Source organism: Drosophila eugracilis, unplaced genomic scaffold (genome assembly GCF_018153835.1).
Source record: "Drosophila eugracilis isolate 14026-0451.02 unplaced genomic scaffold, ASM1815383v1 contig_440, whole genome shotgun sequence".
Lineage (NCBI taxonomy): Eukaryota > Metazoa > Arthropoda > Insecta > Diptera > Drosophilidae > Drosophila > Drosophila eugracilis.
This window is the reverse complement of record NW_024573306.1, coordinates 525,178-548,556: the sequence shown is the minus strand read 5'-3', so window position 1 is coordinate 548,556 and position 23,379 is coordinate 525,178. Positions and strand designations below refer to the sequence as shown.

Here is a 23,379-nt window from a genome sequence, read left to right as displayed (position 1 = left end):
TGTCCTTGTCGGTTCAAATTTATGGCGGCTCAAGCCTTGGGCGCCTGTCGATCCAAAGCGGGTCAAGTGCCAACGAGCAAAGGTCAGCTTAAAGCACCTCAAATTGAGTTTCAAAGCGGTGTTGCAAAACCTAATTAACATCCCAAACACACACTCTCACAGTGAGTTATTTCTTGGCCAGACTGAGATAGGCAGGCCTTCCGTATCTGTATCCTCAGGGTCCTTTTGCGGACCGCCGCCCTTTCCACATTTTTATTGCATGTTATGTCGTTGCCACGCCGCTCTCACGTCCTCTGTGCTCCGCCCTCGACCCTAAACCCAAAGCTCAAAGCCGCCTGCTTAAACGGCCTGGCGGTGAAGGGTTGGCGGTGGTTTCTGTTTTTTTTTTTGTATCCTCCTTTCATGGAGTTGTAACCACTTCCGTCCCGCCCGCATTTGTGGTTTTATTTTTCAGCCCAGAACTATGCAGTGTTTTGTGTTGTTTGGCCTGCTGTGTTTTTTTTCAGACCGGGAAAAAAATTCACATTTTTTGTGACGTTGGGTTTTCTGTGTGTGTTTGGGGTGGTTTGCTGGGCGGACCAGCTCCCTTTTGTTTGAGCCTGCATCAAATTAAATTTTATTGCGCTCGCACGCACCACAAACACAGGCCTGGCAAAAAAACAGAGATACTACGGGAAACAATCACACATGTGGCTTAGGATTTAAGCCTGGCTCCGTTTTTCCTTTGTTTTCACTTTCTTGTTGGTCGGTTTTTATGGCCCCTCACCTACACGTGCACCCACCCACATATCAAGTCTGCCTCATGTGTATTTCACAAACAAACGCCTGCTGCCCCCGCGTATCGATTGTGCATTAAAGTATAAACATAAAAATTCAGTTTGCCAACATGAGTTGCGTACAATAAAATATGTATAACTAGCCAACAAGATGGGGACTCTTCTTGGAAGGCGAGTGGATGCGGAGATGGTATTTGCCTTTATTGGCAAGCGATGTATTTTTTTCTTAAAGCTTACTAAGAGGATACTTAAGCATGCCAACCATAAATTAACTACTTAAATAACTGATAAGTTTCCAAAACATAAATGTAAATTCAAGAGGAACCTCTCCATATCCATAAATTTAGGACTGAATTCTGAATTGATTTTATAAACAGACATCGGACAAGCACTTTCTAAGTAGAACTCAATACTCGAATCATTAACCTCTAACTAAGTACATTAACAAGAAATTCAATAAATAAGAAAATCAAAAGTTCAACTACTTTTCAAGTCATCAAATATATATGAAATCTATTCTATATACATAACATGTACTATAATATCCAAGAGCGGAATAAAACCAAGTGAACCAATTTGTTAAAGTTTCAATATCCAATTTGGACCAACCCATATAAAAATAAAAGAAAAATTAGAACAAAATAAAATACGAACAAGAAATATATATATATATGTATATCTCGATGTATACCTTGAAAAAAATGAAAGAAAAAAGAAACCAAGGAATTTCCATTGAATATTTACTCTCTACAAGCATTTTGCCCTCTAAGCTAGATAACTATTTTATTGTTAAAATTGGTAAAAAAAAAAACTAAAAAAAACCAAAACACCCAAATCAAATTGTACGCAATGCAGTTATGGCCATTGCACCTGCCCTCTTTCTTACCGGAATCCATGAGCTGTTTAACTGTAAAACTGTTGTAAAATGTTTACCACAAATGTACCATATACCGTATATTGAATCTACTAATAATGTCTAGTATCCGTATACTTATACTTCTACAAAGATACATAAATATATATATATTTGAGTGTGTATTAAACTGGAAATGAAATAGCTTTAAATGTATAGAAAAAACAAGGTGTTTTATTTACCAACAATGGGTTGGATTGGGTTAAATGTTCCCTTAAAACCATTAATACTAAGTATGTACAATGTTGTTAGCTATAAAATAATAACTGGTGTTTGTTTTTTAAACAATTCATCGCTTTTAAAGCTGATAACTACATAACAACACTTTAAACTTGGCCAAGATTAAATGACTTAATACAACGGAATATAGATTAGTTTGGCAAATCGGTGAACTTAAACTTGAGCGGTATGTTTGGTAGATTAATCAGAGCAGATCGGAAGGCTTTCTCTGTGGGATAATTGAACTCCACGTTGAAGTTGCGAATAAGTCGAGCTGTGCCCAACTCCAGTTCCATCTCCACGATGCGTTTGCCCACACACATACGAGGTCCGAAACCGAAGGGTAGGAAAACGAAAGGATTCTTGGACTTCAGTTCGTTGGCAGGGCACTTTTCCTCTGCATCCTTGGGGCTTCGCAGCCAACGTTCGGGAAGGAACTTTGAGGCCTGTGGGAAATAATCATCCCTAGTCAAGGCATGCAGTGGAACGATGGACACATAAGTTCCAGCTGGTACTTGGTATCCACTGAGGATAGCATCCCTAGAAAGGACCCGAGCATTTCCCACAATTAGGGGACGGACGCGTTGACTTTCCTTAATACAAGCACGCAGATAGGGAACGTTCTTCATTGAAGCCTCGGTGAACTCAGAGTCCTTGTTGGGCAGCACTTTCATCACCTCCTCCCGAAGCCTGGCCTGCTTTTCTGGATTCTCTGCGAGGCACAGCATGAGAGCTGTAAAGGTGCTAGATGTCTGAATGGAAAATGTAAAAGTTTAAGGGGACTTCAAAAATGATTCTATAAATTATTCACCGTATCCACTCCTGCCATCAACATGTCCATGGCCATAACTGTGGCCACTTTCCGATTAACTTTCAGCAGTTTCTCGAGGACACTTTGCTCATTCTCCGGACGCACAACACCCGCCTTGGTCTCCTTATCCAATCGATCAATGGCTTCGTCAACGTACCCCAATGTGACTTCCTGGATACCATCTAGAGCTTTCAGCAATCGCTTCAACTTGGGTGTTTTAATATAGCGCCAGGGCGAAGGCTTCATCTCTAGGTCTGCAGATACTATGAAGAATTCATCCAGATAGTGGAAGAGCTTGAGTGCTTCGCTCTCCTTCTCCGTATCCTTGAGGAGACCCAACTGCTTGTCCAGGGCCACCACCGAAACGGATTCAAGGGTCCAGCGGTTAATAGTGTCTATGAAATCACCGGGGACTTCTAGAGTAGTGGGATCTCTCAATTCTTTGATACTATATATGGAATGTGATTTATGAATCAGTTTTTACTATAATTCCAAGTGTCTTACCGTTGGACAAACTCCTGATTAACCTGCGACATCTTCTTGTAATAAAGTCTCACATTCTTTGGTTGCATAAGAACGGGATTGACAACTGTCCTAAAGTCACCCCAAGATTTTCCCTGTGAGGGAATGATGCCAGTGATGCCTTCATAAAAATCCTTTCTGTACTCCTCGCGATGATAGCGCAGTGTATCGTTACCCGGACGGTGGGGCCAAATTCCTTCATTGCGGAAGATAACTTCAAAGTCCATGGGATTGTGGGTGCTCACAAAGGTTGGGTTACCCATTGTGCCCGGCAAAAAGAATATGTCGCCATAGTCCTGTCTCATGGCCTCAAACATTTCCATAAGTTCCATGTTTTTGTATTTACCACCGGGCATGAACGTTTTCATCATCAATCCCATCATATTGACACGGGGAATCTGGGAAAATGGCTTGGCCTGCAGCCATTCGGAATCCTCCCTAGCCTCAGCAGTCGCCACATTAGTTTGCCAGCGCTGAAAATTACAAATATATATTGTACATTATGATTAATTTGTTTATTGGCTAATACAACTTTACTGCCTTCTAGTTAATGTATAAAAAACATAAAAAAAGAGAACGCCACTTGATAAACTCCCTGATAGCTACTAGATTAATTGTTTATATTTAATACAAGTATTTACTTTTTGAGTGCTGAGCGAGAGAACCGCTTTTTGCGATTGAATTAATGACAGGCCACTGCGCACTTTCAGCATTTTTGCGATGTTTAGAACTTTTCCCGTTCACCGCCAAAACAAAACTGAGAACCGGGAAAACGTTCTATTAGCTTTATAATTCTTAGGCTGCGAGAGCTTTAACGCTTAATTGAACGATAACAACGCACAAACTGAGAGATAGCTAAACACAGAGAACTGCCTTCTAAACAGGTTCCAAAGAGAACATTTATGAATTAATAGCAAGCATACAAACTAAAACAAAGAATTGGCTCACTTTAAGAAATGTTTAATGGTGAAATGGCAACAAACCTAATCAACTAATAAACATAATAAAAAATTGGTCGTATTTTTGAACACTTCTTATCTCTCTCTCTAACAAACATCTAACCCCAATAAACACAAACAAATTAAGTGCTTCCCCCTTGCGTATCGGTCATTGTCAATGCCAGCAAATTGTAGTCACCATGACTGGTAAATATAAACATTTTCCAGAAGCTATAACATGGTCAGAGCTTTTAATACAATACTCGTTTAATATCTTTAAATCAGCAAGAGAAACTTTAAACTTTTGTTTTATATATTGTTAATTTATTTTAACTAAATTTTATTATAATTTAACAATACTACGTTAAGTATATCCCCAAGACATATGAGTTTTTAAATAAAACTTATCTTATCACAACACAAAATAACAGAGTCAAGACCCTTTCAAAAACATATTAGTTGGCTAAATCAGTAAACTTAAACTTGAGTGGAATATTGGGCAGATTGATAAGAGCAGAGCGGTAGGCATTCTTGGTGGAATAATTAAACTCGACGTTGAAGTTGCGAAGGATTCGGGCAATGCCCAGCTCCAGTTCCATTTCTACAATGCGTTTGCCCACACACATACGAGGTCCAAATCCGAAGGGCAGGAACACGAAGGGATTCTTAGTCTTTAGATGATTTGCTGGGCATTTTCCAGCGGAATCACTAGTGTTTCGTAGCCAGCGGTCGGGCAGGAACTCCAAAGGTTTCGGGAAGTATTCCTCTTTGTATAGAGAACTTATTGGTATCATGGAGACAAAAGTACCAGCTGGGACCTGATAGCCACTGATCACAGAATCCCTGGTTAGTCCACGGGCATTTCCCACGGTTAGTGGATATATTCTCTGTGACTCCTTAATGCAGGCTCGTAGATAGGGAACGTTCTTCATTGAAGCCTCTGTGAATTCGGAGTCCTTGTTGGGCAGCACCTTCATCACTTCCTCCCGAAGCTTGGCCTGCTTCTCCGGATTCTTGGCAAGGCACAACAAAAGTCCGGTAAAAGTGCTTGAAGTCTGGATAAGAAGTAAATTGTTATTGATTTCCATACATATTCCTGACCACTTACCGTATCCACTCCAGCCATCAGCATGTCCATGGCCATAATCGTGGCCACTTTCTTGTCAATTTTCAGCAGTTTTTCAAGGACACTTTGTTCATTCTCCGGGCGCACTACACCCTTCTTGGCCTCCTTCTCCAAGCGAGCGATCGCCTCGTCCACATAGCCCAAAGTAATGTCCTGTAGACCATCCAAAACTTTTAGCATTTTTTTGTACTCCGGCGTTGGGATATATCGCCAGATAGAAGGTTTCATCTCTAGGTCGGCTGAGAGCAGGAAGAAGTCATCCAGATATCTGAAAAGTTTGGTTGCTTCGCTATTCTTCCCCGAATCCTTGAGAAGGCCCAGCTGTTTATCCAGGGCCACCACAGATACCGATTCGAGAGTCCAGCGATTGATGGTGTCTAAGAAATCACCAGGTACCTCCTGAGTTGTAGCATCTCGAATGTCTTTGATGCTAAAAGTAAATATATTTTTATATAATTAATTAAATAGTTGTAGGTTCTCATACCGCTGAACAAACTCCTGGTTAACCTGCGACATCTTCTTAAAGTACAACCTTACGTTCTTGGGCTGCATAAGAACGGGGTTTACTACGGATCGAAAGTCTCCCCATGATTTTCCCTGTGAGGGAATAATGCCTTGTACTCCGTCGAAGAAGTCTTTCCTGTATTCGGTTCGATGATAGCGCAAAATATCACTGCCCGGTCTCGTTGGCCACACACCTTCATTCCGGAAGACCACCTCGAAATCCTTGGGGTTGTTTGTCATTACAAAGGCAGGACTGCCCAACATGCCGGACATGTAGAATATTTCTCCATAATCCTGTCGCATGGCATCAAACATTTCCATAGTTTCCATTTTCCTGTACTTTCCTCCCGGAAGGGCAATTTTGGCAAATAGAGATAGCATATTGGCCCGGGGAATATCTTTGAATGGCTTGGCCTGGAGCCATTCCGGGTCATCTCTTGGCTCAGCTGCTGCCACATTAGCCTGCCAACGCTGGAATATATTTTATTATAAAGATTATGTTTATACTTTATAATAATGTAACACCATATTGATAGTTCTCAACCTTTTAGAAAATTTCTTACTATTATTCTGTCTGTTAAACCCTTTTCCTTCCATTCTTTGTTGGTAATAAAAAGTATTTGTTTACCTTCTGACTGGCAGAGAAGAGAGACGCTTTTTGCGACTGTTGAATAATAAAACTGATTCGCGTTTTCAACATTTTTAGCACGCTAAGAACTTTGCTTGCTGACGATCAGAAAGACTCTACCCATACTAGCTATACTCTTAACATTTTCGGAGGCCGAGCGAGCTTTACTGCTAAATTCGGTAAATAAAACGCTCGAAATGATAAATTGAGAGCGGCAGAGAGGAAGTGCCGAACAAGTTCGCGCATTTTTGAGAATTGCTTATGAAAATATATGGCAAGCATTAGGTCATTAAAAAAAAGCTACATGTTCTTATATGTCATAGTATAGACACCAAGGTACCCCTTAATAGATGTAGGAAGTGCTAAAAGGAAATATTTTTGTTTTTTCGAAAACATTGCAGCCCATGCTAGCCTTAAACGATGTACCCAATACAATATAAGCAGTATCATCTCTGATGGGAGTGGACAAGTTTATTGACGTAGGTTCAAAAATTTTTATTAGCTAAATAAAAAGTTTTGTGGCAAATATTATATCTAATCAGCTGGAACAAACTCACATTCAGCTAACTCATCGGTTTCTGACCAAACTTTCTGCGTTGCCAAACAATTTCAAAATTTTGTTTGATAGGAAGAACTAATTGCATCAGAAAAATTTGACTATATAGTCGCTATAAAAATAATCTTTTGATTCCCAGTTCTCAGTCTTATCATTGAAAACAAAATAAACTACATAGATATTTTTGCATTTATTTATTTAGACATTATTTGTATTAACCATATATGTATTTGTTCAAACACCAAAAAGTTTTTTGTTCTTGCTAATCAAATTGTTGGCATACTCATTGATAATAGTTGCAATCTGATAAAGTATACAAAATTACATACTCGTAAAAGGAAATATAAATATTCGTTTAGTTTAATGACTTAATTATAGATTACTAATTAATTAAAGTTGCAAAAATCGTTTGAGTTTGCATACGATAAGCATATTTTTTACATGACAATTTCCGCGCGAAACAATTTGGCACGCTGGGCAAAGATATATAGATATATATATATATATGTATATATGTATAGTATGTTTATATGGGGCGATTCAGAGTATATATAATTCGTTGACTCTAAGGACTAAGTGTCTATGACAGTTTCGTATAGTATTTATATGATAATTCCTTTAGCATTGAGCAGGGTTAACTCGCAGAATAACTGGAACTAATCCTGGCTGGCAGATCCATTCGTCTGCTGGTAGTTGCACACAATCTTGGCCGCATCGTTCATCATCTTGGCCGTGGAGCGGACGAGGAACATCAGATGACATTCGTCGTATACGGTCAGCTCCACCCGAGTTCGCACCAATCCATGGAGCACGGTGGCCCTTTCCAGGTCCAACCATCGCTGAAGGGCCAATTCCCTTTCCTTGATGGATCCAGTGAGCGCCACATCCGAGGGACCCCACAGCACAAACTCCAGGACTGCCTTTGCCTTGGACAGGGATTCGGCTCGTTCCTGCTGCAGGATGTCTGCCAGGATAGGCGTGATTTTTGTGGCAGGAAGCATGTCGGTCAAGGCGGAGTGGGCGCACTTGCATAGCGTTCCCATGGGCTCATCGTCGTCATTGTTGTTTCTACGGAGGGGTAGAAGTTTATTAGTAAGATATATCCAAAAAGTAATGATTATTTCGAACTCACCCCTGCAGCACACAGAGTCTCGCCTGGGCGTCCTTGTTGTCCATGTCCTTGGACAGCACCACATTGGACAGACTAAGCGGCGTCTCCTCGATCGCCTTGGCCTGCAGGTTCTTCATTCCGTTGACCAGCTGCAGCATGATGAAGGCCACCTCCCGCGTCATCACATCATCGAATGCAGGCATGGCATTTGCATTGGTCAATCCATCCTCTCCACCCATTGATGTGGCCGAGGATTCTTCGTTTAGGGTACTCAGATTCTGCACCGAGACCACGTTCCTCAAATTTCCAGCAATTGTTCCATTTCCATCCTTCAGTCCACTGAGATTGGGAATGGAGCCGCGGAAGTTGAAGTTGCTCTTGTCCAGCACCTGCGACTTGCCCTTGAGTATTGATCCGATCGATTGGAGAGTCTCCAGTTGCAATCTTGGTAGCACTGAGATGGTGGCCTGCAGCAGGGTCACCTCTGTCGAGGGCATCAGTGGCAACTGGTAACTGGGCACCAGGTCACAGAATTCGGTCACCGGGTTGAGCACATCGCTTACTCCACCGGTCAGCTGACTCAGTTCACCACCAACGCCGGCCAGTTGGTTGCAATCAGCTGATAGGGCCAAGGTCACTGGGGATGAACTCCACAGGGCTGCATGGAAGGCTTTCTTGCCCACTACAAAGGCCTGGGTTCCCTCCAAGATGGTAAAGTCCTCGTAGCGTAAGTTGATGGCATTGGCCAGAGGACGCAGAGCTGCCGGCACCACTGGAGTTTGCTGGAGCTGAAGAGGAACAAACGTTAGACTTCCAGTCTTAATCAGAACTAAAATTGAAAATCTTTACCTGATCTAGCACCTGGGCGAGTGCCTCATGATTGGCCACCACCACGGCGGTGTAGTTATCCTCGATGGTCTTGTGCACGACACTGCGTCCTTTGCGCATGCGCAAACGATTCGTGGCCTTGCTGCGGTTCTTGTTGGCCTAAAGTAAAGGGGTTTTAATCAGATTAAGGTATTGGAAATCTTATTCAAGGAGACTCACCTGTGGCATGCCCCAGACGCTGTCGTTGATGTCCGTGGCCACATCGCCGCCCGCCTCGCTGCCGTAGTAGCTGTACGGAGCATAGATATCGAACTCGCCCACCTCACTGCCTGCATATGAAGCGGAGATGATGCGTGGAATGTTGGCTAAAAGGGAGAAGATATCAAGGATTAGATTTGGGTATAAAAAAGAACCAAACAAGATCATTACTTAAGATCAACTTAAGCTAATCCTTAGTAAAAGAAAAGCAAACCTACCCAAGCTGTTGTTCAATCCGTAGTTTCGCACCGGTCCGTACTCGCTGCGTGAGTAACTGGCAATGGATGCCGTATCCGAGTAGATGTTGTTACGCCTCGTGGCCTGGGTCAATCTCTGACCAGCCACGGAAAGATCAATATTACTGCGCGTGGGTGGCGGAGGAGGCGTCGAAGTGGAGGGCGTTGGCGTGGTATTACCAGTAGCCGTTGGTGGTGGCGGAGAGCCCATCTTCACGAACTCGTACATATTCTCATAGTCTCGTTTGTCCTTCAGATAGCTATCAATGGTGCTGTTGATCTTGCGCACCGAGTCCTTGAGACTGCTTCTTTGGGCAGCATCTGCTGCATCAATAGAACGCTGCTCGAAGATCTCTAATTTGCTGGAGATGGACATCTTGGGCTCGCTCTTCTTCTGGGGTTGCCGCTCGAAGGTGCTCGTTCTACTGTTTGCAGTGGAGGCGGACTTCCCTGCCTCCTGACCAGTGGTGTTGGCATTGATCTTGGTTATCGCCTTGCCCTGATCTGTGGCTACATTGTCACCGTTTGACGAGCAAATGGAGATAGTGTCGGTGAGGACTCCGCGCTTGCGTACTAGTTCCAGCTGGGCCTCCCGCTCCCGCATGCTGGCCGTGCGCTCTGGCTTACGTGGTGCGATCGAGGAGCGAATTTCACCTGTGGAATAAAATTTAGAAATTAGTGGTTAGTAGAGGGTTCTTGAGTATGTAACTAAGACTCGTCGATGTAGTTTTAGTAATCTTAGGATGACTCGGATGGATGATTGTAAGCTTTAAAATGCATTTAGTAAACAATATTCTTGCAATATTATATTTGACTAAAAAAACTTTTAAATTCCATCTATCTTTCTAAGAGATGAGCATAGAATAGAGCGCTAAGCTCTGCTGGTAACTGTCAGATACTTAATAAGTCGTCCTCAAATAAAGTCTAATTTATTAACTAGTTCTATTAGGAAAACGGTTATAGGTTAACTTTCAAAGCTCTTCTAATGTTCCCAATTTAACCATATCAGCTTAAGCACCAATGAATAAATACAATTAAAGAGTTGGTAAAGAGGAGCTCTTCACAACCATTTCGTAATTTATTCATAAGATTTCCCAGGCCGTACTCAAATTTGCTTGGCCTTCATGTGGCGATGCCAAATGTTTGCTGGCACCTGGAGAATTGTGGAAAATCCAGCCACTGAATGCCAGCTCCACCCTCCTCTCCAGTTCACCAGGCCAAGTAGTTAGACAACCCGTGAGTACTAATTGCGATTTTGACCCAAATTCGTGCCAAATTACAATTCGCATGATGGTGCTGATGGTCAGGTTGAATGTGGTTGCTCTTGGATCTGGGGCTCACTGACTGGCTGGCTAGCTTGTTTGCTCGCTCTTCCTCCGAGATGTCTAACAAATGGCTCTAGATGTGGCTCTGGATCTGGCTGTTTTTATTTTTCATGACCAGGTGCCAGTTACCAGGTGCAGCGGCAGGTGTAACAAGTTCTCGCCGCATTCGCGTTGACCGCAAAGTGTCAGGCCGAAAGAAATGGGTCTCTGGTCCGGCAGTTTCACCAGTTGGTTCTCCTTCCTCCGGCCGAAACCATCAACATGTGGTTACCTCATTGGTCTCGGGCATAGCCCCGAGTTGGCCTGGCTTATTTTCATTTCGATTTTGTTTTTTTTCTGTTTTACTTGGCCCGCTCATCTGGTAAACTATTTTGCTCTCTGGCTTTGGCCACTTAACCCAGTTCGAGCCGGCTCATCACACTCGTTTCGATGCGGCGGATATGGTCATAAGTGGCATACCTGTATCCGTACTTTGGTCTATATCTATATATATATATATAAAGGAGTGTGTGTGTGCCCGTTATATTGATTAAAATGCGTAACTTGTTCTGCGTTTGGTTTTTGGGTTCTACTTTGAGAGGAGTTGCTGCCACAGCTTTTACCATTTACGGTGATTTTATTCGTGTTCTTGTTTCTCGTTTCGTGTTTGTGGCTGCAATTGAAGTCAACAAGTTGGCTGAAAGAAGTGGGTGAAGTGGCCAAGACCCTTCAGACCCACATTTCTACATATACTCACTCGTTCATACACTATACATGAGCTGGCTGTTTTGAAGGTCGTCAAATTTCTGGGCGCTGTCAGTGAACGTGATTTGCTTACGCTTTCTTTTGGAATGCGATCGCAAAAAAGTCGGGAGAAATGGATGCGGAAAGTGGGGGATACATATGTCTGTATGTTGGCCACAACTCATGGAATCGGGTCAATGGGAACGAGATTGAAATTAACTTCATGAGTGCCGGAATTCCGCTTACTCATTATGCAGGAATGCTCAGTGGCCCAAAATGCTTGCGAATATAAGGCTTATTTGCTCTACATTTGGTAATGTTGTTTATGACTTTAAGTTAGTTTAAAAAACTATTTAACTAGATTTAGGTATTAGTCATACTTAGGTAATTAAAGTCAAGAAAAAGCTTAAAGTCTGTTCTAACATAGGTGAATTATGTAAAGTTTTAAATTATTTTTAAAGTTCTTGGTTTAATTGTAAGAACATTAAACTAATACCTTTTTTTTAAAAAGATCACTCACCCAAATTGGCGTAGACGTTGTCGGCCTTCAGCTTAACGGATCCGGTGCCGGATCCCAGTGCCAGGACATTGGAGTCCACGCTGCTGCTGCTGAGCGTGGCGGTCAGTTCGGTCTTCTGCTTCCGCCGGAGTTCAGCGCTCTTGGGCGGCGGTGGGCGTGCCGGCTTGTTAGCCTCATGGGCACGCTGGCCCTCACTGGCGCTCGATCGAAGGGGCGGTGCCGGTGGCTTGGCCGTAACCACGGCCACTGTCTGAGCCGAAACAGAGTCACTCGTCTTGGTAATATCCTTTACCACCTCCACTGCCGTGGGATTTATATCGATAGGATGGATGATAACCAGACGAGGTTTCCCAGAGGCATTACCCTCCTCCGTTCCTGTGCATATTTCCGTATAGATACTGGCCTCCTTTTTACCCAGAGCTTCACCTGATTTGGTGTTACCTCCATTGCTGCCCATGCGGAGGAACTTTTTAATGGAGAACTTGGACTTTTGTTTCTGTGGCGGCGATGCCGATGGGGATTTTTTGTCTAGGCCAGCTGCGGCCAGACATTCCTCTGACATGGAGAGATGACGCTGATTCCGGGGCGTTGGCTCTGGCGTCATCGGTTGCTTCAGGCTCAGAACTGAGCTGGCCGATTGCATCTGCATCTGCTTGGCTGCATTGGCTCGCTGCATTACGAATGTGTTGAGACTCCGGAACTTGGGGTTAATCACGGCCCGTTCCCGTTTATCCTTCTCCCGGATAACAGGAGCGGCTGCAGCCACCGGAAGGGCTGGCTTTCTGGTGTACAAATTGCTGTTGATAGTGGCAGATGCAGGTGCAACAGTAGCTGCTCCTGTTACAACACTTGGTGCTCCTCCCTTTTGGCTCTCAGCTGGTGTCGGTGTTGATGTTGATGTCTCACCTGGGACAGATGACGTGGTCTTTTCCGCTGGCTTTGCTGCCGCCTTCGCCGCTTGCTCGAACTCAACTACCAGACTGTAATCTCGCTCCGGCGTGGGCGGAGCGCTCAGCTTTGGCTCTGGCGGCGGATTCGGGGCTTTGCCCTTTTTCAGCTTGGCCTCGTCAGCGGCTAGATTCTCTTTGGCCAACTGTAGACACTCGCTGGACTTCGAAATGGCCGATTGCAGCTGGCTGATGAATTGCTGCTCGGCGCAGCTGGGTTGTCTCTTGCCCAGGAAACTTTTCAGTTGGCTGCTGTTATTGGTATTGGAATTATTGCTGCTGGGATGGCTATTGACAAGTGGTTTCACCGGCAATTCTGGCTTTTTCAGGCCATGTAGAAACGAGGGCCTGGCATCGATCTTCATGGGTGGCGGCGGTGACTTTGGCAGTGCAGGAAGCTGCTGATCCGCCTCCTTTTGTTGTGTTTGTTTTTGCTTTTGCTCTAGGCTATTATCCGGATCTGCACTGCCATCGGGTTCGCCATGTAGTTCCCTGCTCTTAACAGCCGGCTTGGGCACCGCCTGATCTCCTATCTGAATATCCTCGTAATCAGAGTTATTGGTACTAGCACTTAGCTTCTTCTCCACCAGCATTTGCCGCTGTTCTCCACTGATTACCGTTCCCTTGGCCAAACCCAAGTTCTTGTACTCACTGCCCAGACTAATTCCAATTCCCGAATCCGATTCACTGCGAATCATGTTGTAGGCATTTTCCTCATCTGAACTGCCATCGAAACTGCTGCCGGTGGAGTCCAAGGCATCATCGGAACTGCACTTGGTCACAATCAGACCATCGGAGGTTATCTTGCTGGTCATAAAGTTGCCCTCGTGCAGATTATAGCTGGCTGCACGGGTTTTTGAGCTGAGTAGCATGTCCGTGATGTACTGGGAACTGGAGTAGTGGGAATTACCGGAGTTCTCCGTATGGGCAGCGGTGGCCACACCCACCTGTTCAGAGTACTTGCCATCGGGGAGATTCTCATAACTCAACTGGGTCTCCACCACATCATAGTAGGCTGAGACACCATTTTCCGTATCCGAGCAATTGCTGTCCGTGTCCGAGTATTTGTGGCACACGTTCACCTTGGGTTTGGTCTGGTCCCTGGTGATGGGCGCATTCCGAGCGATGGGTTTCTTAAGGTCAAGAAATGGCTTCGGAGAGTCACTCAGGGCACTTAGCTCGAATTTGATCTTGCTGCTGCTGTTGGTAGAGGAAGTTGAGATGTTGCTGTTGTTTCCGCTTGAATTTGTGGCAGCTGCATTTGTCTCGCTTAGCTTCTGCTTTTGCTCCAAAGTCTCGGAGATCTCGTCTAGCAGTGACTTTTCCATGGCTCGTTCTATGGGCGGACTAGCTTTGCCATCTCGCGAAGATGTTGCCGTTGCGACAGCTGACCCTGTTGCAGTTGCCGTAGCTGTAGTGCTTTTGGCCATGGTTAGTGTGGGTGTTAGGGTGGTGGTCACCTTTTTGGTAACACTGGCAGTTGCCGTAGTTGTACTACTGCTTTTGATGGCTGTCGTTGTTGTTGTTGTTGTGTTTATGGTTGCTGGTTTGGCTTTTGCCGGTGTTGCCCCAGCTGATGTTGCAACAGAGGTTGCTGGTTTGCTTTTGCTTTCCGCAGGCGCACTTTTCGCTGGAGTCGTTGAAGATGTTTTGCCGATGGGTTGGCCAAAAGGCATCACATTGATCGTTAGGGTCTGCTTCTTGCCCTCTTTGTCCACCTGAGGGGCACCCAACTTCAGGGCGGCAAAGGATTTCTTGATATTCTCCTCGGCATCGCCTAAGAGGTTGCCATTGTTCATATTGAAATCGGTGTTGGCCCTGGTAATCCTTTTCAGCTCCACCGTTTCCTCATCATCTGTTTCGGTAATGGCCATGTCATCGTGCTCATTGCCAAGATTCATAAAATCGTGATCGTCATCGTCATCATCGTCTTCCGACCACTCGCCGCCATAGCCAATGACCTCGTGCAGCTGCTTGGGAAAGCACACCTTGCCACCTTTCGAGTTTGAGGATTTTCCCGAAGTGGAAGAACTGGTCAATCTAACCCCGAAAGCCTTCTTTATTATGCTCTTGGCCGGAGTCTTGTGCTTGTTGGGGTAATCCGTTTTAACCTCTTTGTCTGTTTTATGGCTGCCACCCATTTTGGAGGCAGCTGCTGCAGCGGCTGCCTTGTGTTCGTCCTTGGACTTGAAGCAATTTGAGCACAAATCCTTCTTCCAGGCATTTTGGGTGAAGTGCGAACAGATCGAGGACGACATCGCTGAGTCTATATTTGATGCTTACTGCTGCTTCCGCCGACGAAAAACCTTAGGCCATATTCTGCAAAAGGGTAAAACGAAAAAATATATTTAAAAAAAAAATCAGATAAGTGGTCGTGAGTTATGGTTAGCTGATGATGAGGTTGTTAGTTCGTGTAAGCCTAAACTTTCTTTGCAAAAATATTGCGCAAGCTCACAATTAACTTTCACTGCCGCCTGCAACGCAATCTCAACTTCTGCCGCATGACTCAATATTGATTGAGCGGAGAAGTTAAGACCGGCAATTGTGACTGCGCCATGTGGTCATCCAGCAGCCGAAATCATGGCCACAAACAGCTATTTGCCCAGGCCAGCTTATCAATCAATCTTCATCTTGATAATGGAATTATTGAAATTTTCCTGATGATGATGTGACTGTCGTTGGTTGAGTTCATGGCTTGCCAGAAAACTCTTGGTGGTTGGGAAAATGCGAAAAAAAAAGTCTGGAATGGATAGATGGGAGTGCAACCACATAATTAACTTTGATTGTCACATCTCTCCGCGGCTCCAACATTCGATTGCTGTTGGGTAATCGCCAGTTGTTGCCGCACTTTGTTATCCATTTGGCTACTGTTTGCCATTTATTTTGTCGCCAGCTTGCAAATGACTTTCTAAACCCAGCCCAAACTGCATGTGCAACACGCTAACGGTCGCAAAAATGTCTAGCAATGAAAAAACACCTAGGAAATGCCACACAGAAATAAAAACAGAGAGACAAAACATTTATAGCTTTAAAATTGGCAGCTTGATTTGGTCAGAGCTTCTAGAAATGATTTCAAAGGCAAACTGGTTTCCTTCTAAGGAGCTAACCATTCATTTTGATAATTTCCCAAACAAAGACAGAATGATTTGTAGTTTCTGTGAAATTTCCTGTAGAACTTTATTAGGCTAATTTAATGAGTAATTTGTGAGAACTTTTATGGGTAACTTTTATTCTTTAAAGTTAACTGGAACAACTAATTTTGTGAATGCCATTCCAGAGACTTTAATGGCCATCTGGTAACCATCTTGTTATTATTCTCGCAGTCATATCATTGGTAGATCAAATTACTTGATGACGGTTCGGTATCTGGAAGATCTTTTTAGAACCTCTTCTTAACCATTTTTGGGCGTTTCTTCTGAAACATTTCACACTATTACAGCCAGCAGCTGCAACATCCCCAGACAGCAGCTAACAATGTAACGATTTTGAGGTCTTTAAGCCATTAACATCTTTATATGGCTGTGAGCATCTACGCAAGTGTGTCACTTCAACCAAAACACGTAGTTTAGGCGCCCAATTGGGAGAGTGTTGGTGTCGCAGTGACAACACCCACAACGGCAACAATGAAGATGACAACAGCAGCAACGCCAGCTAACACAACAGTCTTTAGCTTCTTTTGGCCAACATTTATCAACGCCAGAGAGCCAAGGAAAGTTGACCCATTGTTAAATGTTGCCGGTGTGCTCGACTTCTGTTGCTGCCACGCTTGATTTCTGCATCAGATGCTAATGTTGCTGCTGGAACTGTTGCAGTTTTGGGTCAGCATTTTGACTTGACGGTTAATATGCATAAATCTCGGCAATGTGCAATGCGGTCGCTGAAAAACAATTGGCAACGAATGAAGATAAATGGGGAGGCAGGGGAGAAAAGGGTGTTTTGGGCAAATTGCATAACTGCGGCAGCTAAATGTTGCTGCTGTGTTTCTTTTTTTGTTTGTTGTTGTATTTATTTTGCCCGCATTGTTACCCATAAATTTTAGCCACAACTCGCGGTTTTCGTTACCGTTTGTTTTTCTGTCTATTTCTGCCACGGTTTTTTTTGTTTGTTAATTGTTTGCATTTTTTTTTCTTTCACTCATTTGCATTCGGTTGCGGCATCGATTGGCCATTTATTTATGGCCAAGCACACACACAAACAAACTCAACGAACAGGCAAAAGGCGATGAGAGTTGTGCCCATTCTCATGGAAAGCAAGTGGATCGCTGGATAGCATATAAGCCAACTATTGAGCGGAGGAGCCGGTTGAAAAAAAAGTGAAATAGCCGAGCATTTGAAAAACTGTCAAAGGCTGTAAAGAAATGCAGAAAATTCACAACAAATTGTGGGGCCCATTTGACCATATAAAAGCCGTCTGCCCAAGTTCCAGCAGCCTCCAATCGAAATGAAGATGGTGTGGCAGCAGCAACTCGAAATGGAATGTGCAGCAGCAGCAGCAGCAGCAGCAACAACAACAACATCATCCACATCGACAACATCTTTAAGCTATTTTTCAAGTTTGGCAGTTGGCCTGGCAGCAGGAATGCTGTTTCCACCCGGTAAGATTGTTGGCCAGAAGAAAGAGAGATATCAAGGCGTGTTACTGCGGCAAAAGTGTTACACAAATAAATCTACATACATTTTCAGGCTAGCTCGCTAAGCTCCTGACCAAAATGGTTAATTTATGCCTGGCCAGGATGTTGGCCAGTTAGCCAAGTTGGCTTTCTAAGGCGAGTGAATGACTTAGACTGACATTTGGTAGATGGATTCCAAAATGGGGAAAACTGTCCGTGGGCGTTACAAACTAATCGATGCGCTGCTGTCTGATCTGGATTTGCATTTTGCATACATTGTGGCTGTCTATAAAGTACAGCCAATTGGACATACATGAAAATGCCCGTTAACGAAACCCGTTTTCCCCATTTCGTTCCGCCGTCAACCCATTTCGATATTTTGCATTCTGGCATTCTGTATTTGCTTTAATCTGATCGGCCAAAAACAGTTAGCTTGACCGCACAGTCAGGCCAATTGAGGCCAACAGGTTTTTGGCCAGAAGCAAGAGCAGGAGTGTTCTGCAGGCTATTCTTAACAACACATCCTAGTCTTTGTTTGGGTTAGCTGCCGCCTGTTTTTTTTTGCCAAGAGTACAAGGAAAGTGGGTTAAAATCGGTTGATTCAGCAGCAACCGCAGCGAAGAGCAACAAAAAAGTTTCCAGAACCAAATTTTAATTTAATCACCGCCGAGTGTGTTGATTCCCATTAAAGCCGAACAGGAAAGCGAAAAGCGCAAAAGCACGAAATTGAAACGAAATCAAGCGAAATCAAGATGAGGTGAACGGAGAAGATACTATATGGTGTTCCATCTGGAAATCGGGATGAGAAGTGAGGGGCAACATTCGGGAGCTTTGTTCCACATTTGCACGTGAGATTTATGCGTGGATGAGGTTGGGGGAAAGGCCCCCATCTTATGGTGTTTATTTATACATTTATCGTTATGTATACGCACGTATTAATGGATCTATATGCACGGCAGCAGCAATATCCACCTGTGTTATGTTCGCTCTTTTCGAGATTATGCAAAGCAGCAGCAACAGCAACAGCAACAACAGCAGCGGGAGTAGAGGAATGCTCTCCGCCCTGTTTACATTGCTTAAGTTATGCAGAGACACTCGGCATTCGGCACTCTGCGAAGTTTTTTGGGCAAAAATTCAAGAATTCTTAGCTGGGTTGGGCCTTTTGCAAAGACGAACGGATGTGGTGGGCGATCCAACAGCCAAATGTCAAACTATTTGCTCTGGGCCCGTTTCAATGCCTTTAAAGGCAAACTACCAATTAGGCGCCTGGCAAAGACTTGAAGAATCTCACATCTCTGCATCTCTAAGCCGCCTTAAGCTTATAGCTTTATTAGTTCAAAGTTCAAGTTCAAGAGTGTGCTCTGCTCTTGGGCTTTAGTTGCATTGTTCGTCTATGTATTAGCCCAAATTACACTTTCAAATTTAATCAGCTGCTTATTGAGAGCTCTCCATGTGTGGGAAAGTCAAACATTGTTAAGTGAGATATATTATGCGCATTGTAATTCGAACTTAATACACTTAAAAAATACAGGTGTTACTAATATTGGACTGAAATAATAATAAAAATGGAAATTCTCAATGAACTTAATCTTAAGGAAGATAATTTAAAATTGTAAAAAAGCTTCTAAAGTTACTTTTAAGGCTTGTTTTTACTTTTTCTCGTCTTTTTAAATAAATATAATATAAGAAAAATTATATTTTTTCCTTCACTTCAATTGTATTTTGATTTCTATTCAATAATAGAGCAAATTTTTGTATACTTTTAAGACCACAAAAATAGTGTCTTTGACAATGCAAAATATATTTTGATTTTGCTTTTTTGTGTCTGTGCAGTTTTCAATGCCACATCAAGACAATCAAAATCCAACTGATATATGCCAAAAATGTTATCCGTTTCCCTGTTCACACGCTCAGCCAAACACAAATTTGGCTGGGAGATTGTTTAATTAAAGCCAAGTCAAAGTTGCTGGCGTAGTTGTTGTGCCTCTCGAGAACTTGCCGGATGTTGGATGCAGGCAACAGGGCAATTTTGTCAACAGGTAATACAACAAACTTGTGCGACCACAATAATGACAACAAAAAGGCAGCAGCAACAAATGCTGCGTCAACAGAAGCAGCAGCAGCAACAACAGCAACAACAGCAGCAGCAGCAGCAAAATCCAGCACCAGCAATTAAATTGTGAAGAAGTTGTTTGGGAAGGGGGAGTGGAAATTACTGTAGTGCCGCTGGCTGTTTGAAGCCTTTTAACCATAAACATAGCTGATGACTACCTGCTTTAAGCACAAGTCAACGGAGTGTGATTAAAGTGGAAAGATTGGATTTGCCAAGTTAGTAGAAGGGGGAGCTAACCTTTTGGCCCAACACTCTTAAGATTTAATACGAACTTAAGTGCCAGAACACATTTAGTTTGACCACCCAAGACCTTCGAGACATGATTTCTTGATGGCTTGACACATTCTGCAAATGGTTTTGGCCCAGCCAAAAGTTACTTGTCCGCCTGTCAATTATCCTGAATAACGAGCCCGGCTCACAGCTTCGCGTCTAGATGTCAATATTGCCAGTCATTCGATGCCCGTCGGCATATCATGTCGGGTTAATTGAAGTTGCCATATTTGCTGCTGCTAAGCTGCTTAACCGATGTGCCACAGAGGCCTAAAAACATTAGCCCAAGGCCCCCAAATGGCAAAGTTTGGGTTTATTTTTAGCAGCAAGTTGATTACGGAAAAATGTTTTATGTTCATTTTCGCCAAGGATATTCCAGGAAATTGCAAGGGAGGAGCTGCGGGAGCTGCCTTAATCAAGCGAGGACCGTAAATTTATGCCTGTGAGCGGCACCCACATCTTCCTTTTGCCTTTGGGCATTCTGTTGCACAAAATAACGGGGGAGGGAAGTTGGTGGTTGGGGGGCTTGGGAGGCGGAAAGAAACATGTATTTCAAGGTTAAGTTCCCATGTCGTCTTCGTTTTCATTTGCTGTTGCGTGACGCAGACAAAGAGTACAACAAAAAACAGACATAAGAAGAGGCGAAGATGAAAAGGAAGCTGAAGAAGGCACTGTTGCAACGTGGCGCAAAAGAACGACAGCGGCAGCAACATCAGCTGCAACACAAGACATTGCAAATTAATAAATGAAAACGCATCCATTGATGCAACTGTTGCCAGGAGACCAAATAGTTGCTGTTGCACACCACTGCTGCCTGTTGCTGCTGCCGCTGCTTTGTTGATTTTCTTCTTTAAGCACGCACATGTGTTGCCGCAACATCTTGCTTAATTAAAAACAACAACACAAAAAGAACTTACCCCTTGGACCCCGTTAGAGCCCCAACTTTACCCTCCTGCAACAGAATGATGTGTCGCTTACTAAAAACTGGGATCCGATTTCCACTTTGTATTGCATGTTGCAGGTCCCCGCAGCAACAGCTGTTGTCGCTGGCATCGTAACTTGAGTTTATGACACACACCATCAACACACTCCCTAGTTTTGCTTAATTTTTAATAACTTGCCATTAAACATTTTTTACGATTACTGGGAGTCTTAATGAATGTGAGTCTAGAAGAGAACTTTTCGACTGTCACTGGTTTTGAGGACAACGAATAAAAACCTGTTGCGTGGGATACTTTTTGTAACTTTGTGGCGCCACATTCCCCAATTTGTTGGACAATTTGTAAGTGTCTGTTGTCGGACAGGCACAAATTGCAATTGCGACTGCAACAGAAAGACATCTTGTAATAGAGCAGTGAGTCATGTTTGTGGGACACACAGCTGCAAAGTTTTTTCTGCCTTTTTTTCGGGTTTCACCGCAGGCCGATGACTGCCATTTTATCCGGTTTTGTGGCTGAGATCTTGACCAGAACAATAAAACGCCCAAAAGAAAAAAACTGGCCAAGAACAATTGCTGCCACTATGGCTTCCACTTCTACCTGTTTCGCCCAGAAACTCTTTTTTGGCCACCTTAACTTCGTGTCCGGGAATTATGAAGGCCTGTTTGTTTGACTTTTATTGCACAATTAGAATATGAAATACAAAATAAAAGCAAATTCAAGATACATTCGCAATTTGAGTTTGAGTCTAGAGTCTGAAGTTGGTAAGACGAGAACAGCTTGGCCATTTGGGTTGAGCAACTGGCAAGACACAATTTTCGATGTCTGCCAGCGGTCTAAGGCAATTGTCTTAGAAAATCGAAATGGTGAAGGGTCTGCGGGATGGATGATGTAATTGTATGCCAAAGGTCAATAACTGTCTTGGAATTGGAAAAGGCAAATATGGCAAATACTAGTAAGACAAAAACAAATAAAGTCTCAGACAATGCTGAAGAAAAATATGCAAAGAATATGTATAAGCTTGCGACTACACATTTTCTTGTCTTATATACTATACAAGTTAGGCTGGGAGAAGTGGAGTTTTCTTTCATTTGGGAATTTTATATAAAATACAGAGAATTATTGATAGACAAATGGGATTTGGCAGAAAGTTTCTAGAAAGCTTATTAGCTTAAATCACTTAACAACTTCTCATACTAAAAACAAACCTCTAAGCTTTAATATACAAGCAAAAGTTTTGTTTTTTTAGTTTGGACTTTTAGGAATAATCAACAAAATATGTAAACGATTTTAGCATGCATTTAGACTGATTTTATTTATTAACTCAATGCTTGTTTCCAATTAAGTTACTTCATAAAGTCCTCTGGCAGTAACTTAACTCTGCGTTGAAGACCTCAAGTGTCCGCTATAAGGCCACGTCCAGAATCCTCTTTAGGAACATGTCTTGAAGAAGCAGGAGCTGTTGATGGCTTGACAATATCTTTTTGTTTTTTTGCTGGGTGGCAGGGATGGCCTTATTAAACTCGCGGATGGCACACTCCCTCTGGGCATCTAGGATCATCTTTTGGAACATGTCCTGAAGAAGCAGGAACTGGTGATGGCTTGACAATATCTTTTTGTTTCTTTGCTGGGTGGCAGGCCATCAAATTATTAAGCTCGCGGATGGCACACTCCCTCTGGGCATTCAGGTTTGAACGCTTTAACACCGGGTCAGTGGAACTGACTTTCTTCAGCAAAAAATCGTCTGCGATCATATAATTGACCACATGGGCATGGCTTCCACGCTTGATCCTATAGATGGGCTGACTTCCAGTGGCCTTTGATTGAGAAGAGAAGTCTTTGAATGTTGGCAGATTTCCGCTAACTTGGAATAGCGTTGTCTTCCCAATGATTTGGTGATTTTCCTTTAAGTATGGAGCGGTAACTAACTGGGACAACTTCGTCTTGGTTTGATTTAGATTCGTGGACAGTGGGCAACGTGCTGCAGTGCACGTTTGCATGGGAGTCTTCTCATCTCCTCCATATTTCAGTTTTTTGACTTGAATATTCGACATTTTTGGATATATTATTCCAATTCCCTATGAAATGCTTTTCCTTTAGCTTAATGATAAGCAACTTTTTTGACAACTAATCAAAATATGGTCTGTTTAAATACCAACTCGGGTTTAGTGTTGCAAAGTTTTGAGGTCAACTAAAAATATACAAAAATGTGACCTGAGGGTATAGCTAAAAATAGCAGGATATTCCCTAACACTGATTTGGGATTAAGAAATTGTGTCATGAAGTCGATTTTCTTGGCTTATATATAGTGAGTATAGAACATAAGTTCATCTCAACCATTTCTAAAAAAGAAACTGATTTAAATTCTGAAAGTAAAACTGAGTAACTTTTCCTAAAACCAAAACCCACATCAATGAACCCGTCTTGCTGACAGAGTGCAACAATGTGATGTGGCATCTGCATTTGGATATTGGGCACAAATTGCACGCAACGTTTGACAAACGGAGG

General features: G+C 43.2%; 3 protein-coding genes across 3 annotated transcripts in view; all 3 read right to left on the bottom strand.

The window, feature by feature from the left end:
* Positions 1–1,843: 1,843 nt before the first annotated feature.
* On the bottom strand, positions 1,844–6,532 carry LOC108117111. The gene is made up of 8 exons (XM_017229333.2): positions 6,438–6,532; positions 5,790–6,280; positions 5,288–5,735; positions 4,644–5,234; positions 3,883–3,981; positions 3,224–3,714; positions 2,720–3,167; positions 1,844–2,660 (listed from the first exon to the last, which is right to left on the bottom strand). The coding sequence occupies exons 1-8, from the start codon at positions 6,507–6,509 to the stop codon at positions 2,061–2,063; spliced, it is 3,240 nt and encodes a 1,079-aa protein (XP_017084822.2). The 5' UTR covers positions 6,510–6,532; the 3' UTR covers positions 1,844–2,060.
* A 630-nt stretch (positions 6,533–7,162) lies between these two features.
* LOC108117110 (pneumococcal serine-rich repeat protein) overlaps positions 7,163–23,379 on the bottom strand; it is a 37,617-nt gene continuing 21,400 nt past the window's right edge. Inside the window, exons 3-8 of the mRNA XM_017229332.2 lie at positions 11,995–15,260; positions 9,409–10,080; positions 9,152–9,297; positions 8,954–9,091; positions 8,126–8,892; positions 7,163–8,061 (exon numbers count right to left, since the gene is read on the bottom strand). Coding sequence (XP_017084821.2) covers positions 7,650–8,061; positions 8,126–8,892; positions 8,954–9,091; positions 9,152–9,297; positions 9,409–10,080; positions 11,995–15,199 — 5,340 coding nt within the window. The 5' untranslated portion in view covers positions 15,200–15,260 and the 3' untranslated portion in view covers positions 7,163–7,649. The remainder of the gene's footprint in view (positions 8,062–8,125; positions 8,893–8,953; positions 9,092–9,151; positions 9,298–9,408; positions 10,081–11,994; positions 15,261–23,379) is intronic.
* LOC108117027 lies at positions 22,277–22,925 on the bottom strand. The gene is made up of 2 exons (XM_041819006.1): positions 22,596–22,925; positions 22,277–22,447 (listed from the first exon to the last, which is right to left on the bottom strand). Exons 1-2 carry the CDS (start codon positions 22,923–22,925, stop codon positions 22,277–22,279), a joined length of 501 nt encoding a protein of 166 aa, XP_041674940.1.